At 43.1% G+C, this 5,000-nt stretch overlaps 1 protein-coding gene across 3 annotated transcripts in view; it reads right to left on the bottom strand.

The window, feature by feature from the left end:
* LOC125031903 (BRCA2-interacting transcriptional repressor EMSY-like) overlaps positions 1-5,000 on the bottom strand; it is a 21,032-nt gene that overhangs the window by 2,057 nt on the left and 13,975 nt on the right. For all 3 annotated transcript variants that reach the window (XM_047622902.1, XM_047622905.1, XM_047622903.1), the window contains exons 16-20: positions 2,590-2,916; positions 2,158-2,270; positions 1,735-1,867; positions 1,186-1,218; positions 1-957 (exon numbers count right to left, since the gene is read on the bottom strand). The exon at positions 1-957 is cut by the window's left edge and continues 2,057 nt beyond it. In XM_047622902.1, coding sequence (XP_047478858.1) covers positions 911-957; positions 1,186-1,218; positions 1,735-1,867; positions 2,158-2,270; positions 2,590-2,916 — 653 coding nt within the window. In that variant the 3' untranslated portion in view covers positions 1-910. The remainder of the gene's footprint in view (positions 958-1,185; positions 1,219-1,734; positions 1,868-2,157; positions 2,271-2,589; positions 2,917-5,000) is intronic.

Genomic DNA, 5,000 nt, shown 5'->3' with positions numbered 1-5,000 from the left:
GAGAATGAGGAAAATTCATAATGTGCAGATGAAATCTAATGAAACCTTATAAAACACACACTATCATCACTGGGTAAATTGATTCATCCTGATCAGTATATACACTAACATGCTTTCCAGGCAGGGTAGAGTAAACAATGTTGTACAAATCTGAGGGTGCCACTTTACATTATATGTTATGTACACATATATACATAGACACAGAAGACACAAAACCAGTAATCTAAAATTTTATTCTAGAAGTCTGAATGAATTGGATTTCTTCTTGATTATGAAAAACTTATTTCATATTAAAAAAACAGATATATTCATATCACTGCATTGGTAAACCAGGTTGATAAAGAAGCTTCTGGTTTAACTGAAGGAAAGGCAGGAGGGAGAGAAGAGGAGAGGAGAGGAGAGGAGAGGAGAGGAGAGAGAGAAGAGAGAGAAATTTAACAAACCAGGATTCTATTTACAACATTTACTGAGACCACTGACAATGTTTCTTCTTGATTCATGAACCTATGACACTTTTCCTGATTGTATCCAAAGACTTACTTATATATATAAAAGTACTTTATAGACAAAAGAACTCTGTCTAAACAAAGAAAAAAAAAGACTTAGTATATCTTACTATTGTCATATAACCCATGCTCTGTATGAAAATAAAACAATCTATTCACATGTGACCTTGTGTGAGCATAGACCTTTCATATAAATTTTCTTTTACAACAAAATGGAAGTCAAACATAAATAGATACAAGATGGCAAAGAGCTTATGGTAGTATATACACAAAATGTGAAGATATAGAAACTGCTGAAATATACTCTATATTGCTGAATACTTTCATCTACCATAAAAGGACATTTATAAAATATAGCTACTATCGTTCTCTTTCGGCTTTTCAGAGCTGGCGAGAAGGTGCCACTACTCCTGAGATTCTCTTTCTTCTGTCGTCTCCAGATCTTCTGATGCTGGAAGAAAAATGGCACAACATTCAGCAGCTGATAAATATAACCACAGCAATGAATTAATAAATATGCTTTCTGTACAGGCTAGTACTAGAATTACTGAGCAGCCATTGCTTGAAAAAAATAATGATAATACCATGGTCATATGGTCAACTGTTTTTTATCATTCTTGCTAATATGAATATACTCTTTCATTATAACCATTTTTTATACATAGAAATGTCATCGTACCTGAATTGCTGTTGGTGTCAGAAGAGCTCTCCGCTGAAAAACAAAACAACACATAAAGAATTTGGAAAGAACATTAATGTGCACGCGCACGTGCGGATGCGTGCGTGCCCATGTGTGAACTATATTGATGTTGACAAATGTAGAAAAGGTATTCCTGAGAATTAATATCTTCACAATACAAGAGATGTACTTGACTGGTTTCAAAAACATGTATTTCTAATGAAATATAATTGAAACTGGTCAAATACATCTCTTGTATTGTGAAGATATCCATTCTCATTCATATCTTTTGTACATTTGTATGTTTGTTTGTATGTGTGTGTTTATGTGTATATGTGTATATTTATATGTATATATGTATGTTTCTATATATATACTCATATACATATGTATGTATATATGTAAATACAACTTAGTAATATATCATTGTATCTCACATGAGCAGGTAGATCTAAATTCTAAAGGGCAATATCAAAGATAAGAGAGAAACCATTGCTATGTCAGAATGATTACTTTTATACATGACCAACCCAATAAAAAGTGACTCACTGCTTGAGGGGTTGTAAAAAAGACCAGTTGCAGGGTCAAGCTCTCCGACAGGTGGCATGGGGCCCTCATCCAGATGGCTTCCAGGTAGTTGGCTGGCTAGACCTGCCATCAGGCTTGCCATTGATGTTGCCTCCTATGAGGAAATGTATCACAAGTTCATCATATATTTCATTTTCTGAATCACATAGAAATCATGTAGGCTACTGGGCGAAATGATAGTTATGTGTTTCTTCATACCTAAAATGAATATGACCAAAGGTGTTCTGAGGTTTAGTATATGTGATTAGTATATCTTTACACAACCCTGGAAGATGGTGCAGCCATCAAGACAATGCTACTCTAAGATACTCTAAGATATACAAGAATAAAAAATATGACTGAACTACTCAGATTGGATGCACTAATAGAAGTTATATATCTTACCCCTCCTTGTTCTCCCAAGTCTCCAGGGGAGTCGAGCAGTTCTATTCCTGCTTGTCGTAGGAGGTTCCTTGCCGATTCCTTGTCACCTCGGCCTAGGATCTCTACTGCCTCCTCTGGCATATGAAAAATAAAAATAAAAATTCAGATTGATAGTGACATATACTCTTATTTTCTTCCTAGAAACATTGTAATCTATATCATAAAGTGTAAAATGAAAATGATAGGAATATAATTTACGTACAAGAAAGTAAAATGCTGCTACTTTTTTAATAACAGTTCTGATTATCGAATTAAACAAGAACAGCACACCAAACAAGCATTTTAAATTGCAATATTTCCATGCCCTTGGTACATAAATTTCACAAAACTTTTTTGTAAATATATAAATTATCTTTTCTTCCATGAATCCCACACAATACTATGGCTGCTTACCCAACATCTGCATTTGTCCCTCAGGCAGACTGTGTCCTGGGGAATCTTCGCTACTCAGACCCAAGTTCAGCCACTCTCCGTCCCCTTCGCCGCTGCCTGCACTGCTGCTTCCATTGCCTCCCCCCCCTTCATTAGCACAGCCACTACTGCTGCCACTGTTATTGCTCGCAGAGGCTGTGGTATTGACTGCACTCGCTGAGGAGGTGACGGCACTAGGCAGGGTACTCACAGACAGACTGCTCGTAGGTGTCACCGTGTTAGTGACAGTATTATGACTGGTGGCGTTATTTCCCGAGGCTCTCACAGGAGGTGCTCCGTCAGCTGAAACTGAAAATGAGGCAATGCAGTAATACTGCTTCATTCATTTGGAAGGAGAAACAATACCAATGACTTTCTTGGTACAAGACTATCCAGCTCTGGGTATTGTGTGGTGTGTGCATGGGTATTGTGTGGTGTGTGCATGGGTATTGTGTGGTGTATGCGTGGGTATTGTGTGGTATGTGCGTGGGTATTGTGTGGTGTGTGCCTGGGTATTATGTGGTGTGTGTGTGGGTATTGTGTGGTGTGTGCCTGGGTATTGTGTGGTGTGTGCCTGGGTATTGTGTGGTGTGTGTGTGGGTATTTTGTGGTGTGTGCGTGGGTATTGTGTGGTGTGTGCGTGGGTATTGTGTGGTGTGTGCGTGGGTATTGTGTGGTGTGTGCCTGGGTATTATGTGGTGTGTGCGTGGGTATTGTGTGGTGTGTGCGTGGGTATTGTGTGGTGTGTGCCTGGGTATTGTGTGGTGTGTGCGTGGGTATTGTGTGGTGTGTGCGTGGGTATTGTGTGGTGTGTGCCTGGGTATTGTGTGGTCTGTGCGTGGGTATTGTGTGGTGTGTGCGTGGGTATTGTGTGGTGTGTGCGTGGGTATTGTGTGGTGTGTGCCTGGGTATTGTGTGGTGTGTGCCTGGGATTATGTGGTGTGTGCGTGGGTATTGTGTGGTGTGTGCCTGGGTATTATGTGGTGTGTGCGTGGGTATTGATGTGGTGTGTGCGTGGTATTGTGTGGCTGGTATGTGCTGCTGGGTATTGTGTGGTGTGTGCTGGGTATTGTGTGGTTGTGCATGGGTATTTGTGTGGTGTGTGCGTGGGTATTGTGTGGTGTGTGCGTGGGTATTGTGTGGTGTGTGCCTGGGTATTTGTGTGTCTGTGTGCGTGGGTATTGTGTGGTGTGTGCGTGGGTATTGTGTGGTGTGTGCGTGGGTATTGTGTGGTGTGTGCCTGGGTATTGTGTGGTGTGTGCGTGGGTATTGTGTGGTGTGTGCCTGGGTATTATGTGGTGTGTGCGTGGGTATTGTGTGGTGTGTGCGTGGGTATTGTGTGGTGTGTGCGTGGGTATTGTGTGGTGTGTGCGTGGGTATTGTGTGGTGTGTGCGTGGGTATTGTGTGGTGTGTGCCTGGGTATTGTGTGGTGTGTGCCTGGGTATTATGTGGTGTGTGCGTGGGTATTGTGTGGTGTGTGCGTGGGTATTGTGTGGTGTGTGCGTGGGTATTGTGTGGTGTGTGCCTGGGTATTGTGTGGTGTGTGCCTGGGTATTATGTGGTGTGTGCGTGGGTATTGTGTGGTGTGTGCCTGGGTATTATGTGGTGTGTGCGTGGGTATTGTGTGGTGTGTGCCTGGGTATTGTGTGGTGTGTGCGTGGGTATTGTGTGGTGTGTGCCTGGGTATTGTGTGGTGTGTGCCTGGGTATTATGTGGTGTGTGCGTGGGTATTGTGTGGTGTGTGCCTGGGTATTGTGTGGTGTGTGCCTGGGTATTATGTGGTGTGTGCCTGGGTATTGTGTGGTGTGTGCCTGGGTATTATGTGGTGTGTGCGTGGGTATTGTGTGGTGTGTGCGTGGGTATTGTGTGGTGTGTGCGTGGGTATTGTGTGGTGTGCCTGGGTATTGTGTGGTGTGTGCCTGGGTATTATGTGGTGTGTGCGTGGGTATTGTGTGGTGTGTGCCTGGGTATTATGTGGTGTGTGCGTGGGTATTGTGTGGTGTGTGCCTGGGTATTGTGTGGTGTGTGCCTGGGTATTGTGTGGTGTGTGCCTGGGTATTGTGTGGTGTGTGCCTGGGTATTGTGTGGTGTGTGCGTGGGTATTGTGTGGTGTGTGCCTGGGTATTGTGTAGTGTGTGCATGGGTATTGTGTGGTGTGTGCCTGGGTATTGTGTGGTGTGTGCGTGGGTATTGTGTGGTGTGTGCGTGGGTATTGTGTGGTGTGTGCCTGGGTATTGTGTAGTGTGTGCATGGGTATTGTGTGGTGTGTGCCTGGGTATTGTGTGGTGTGTGCCTGGGTATTGTGTAGTGTGTGCATGGGTATTGTGTGGTGTGTGCCTGGGTATTATGTGGTGTGTGCGTGGGTATTGTGTGGTGTGTGCCTGGGTATTGT

The sequence above is a fragment of the Penaeus chinensis genome, chromosome 13 (genome assembly GCF_019202785.1).
Source record: "Penaeus chinensis breed Huanghai No. 1 chromosome 13, ASM1920278v2, whole genome shotgun sequence".
NCBI classification, from domain to species: Eukaryota; Metazoa; Arthropoda; class Malacostraca; order Decapoda; family Penaeidae; genus Penaeus; species Penaeus chinensis.
The sequence above is the reverse complement of the archived record's forward strand: the minus strand, read 5'-3'. Positions and strand labels throughout refer to the sequence as shown.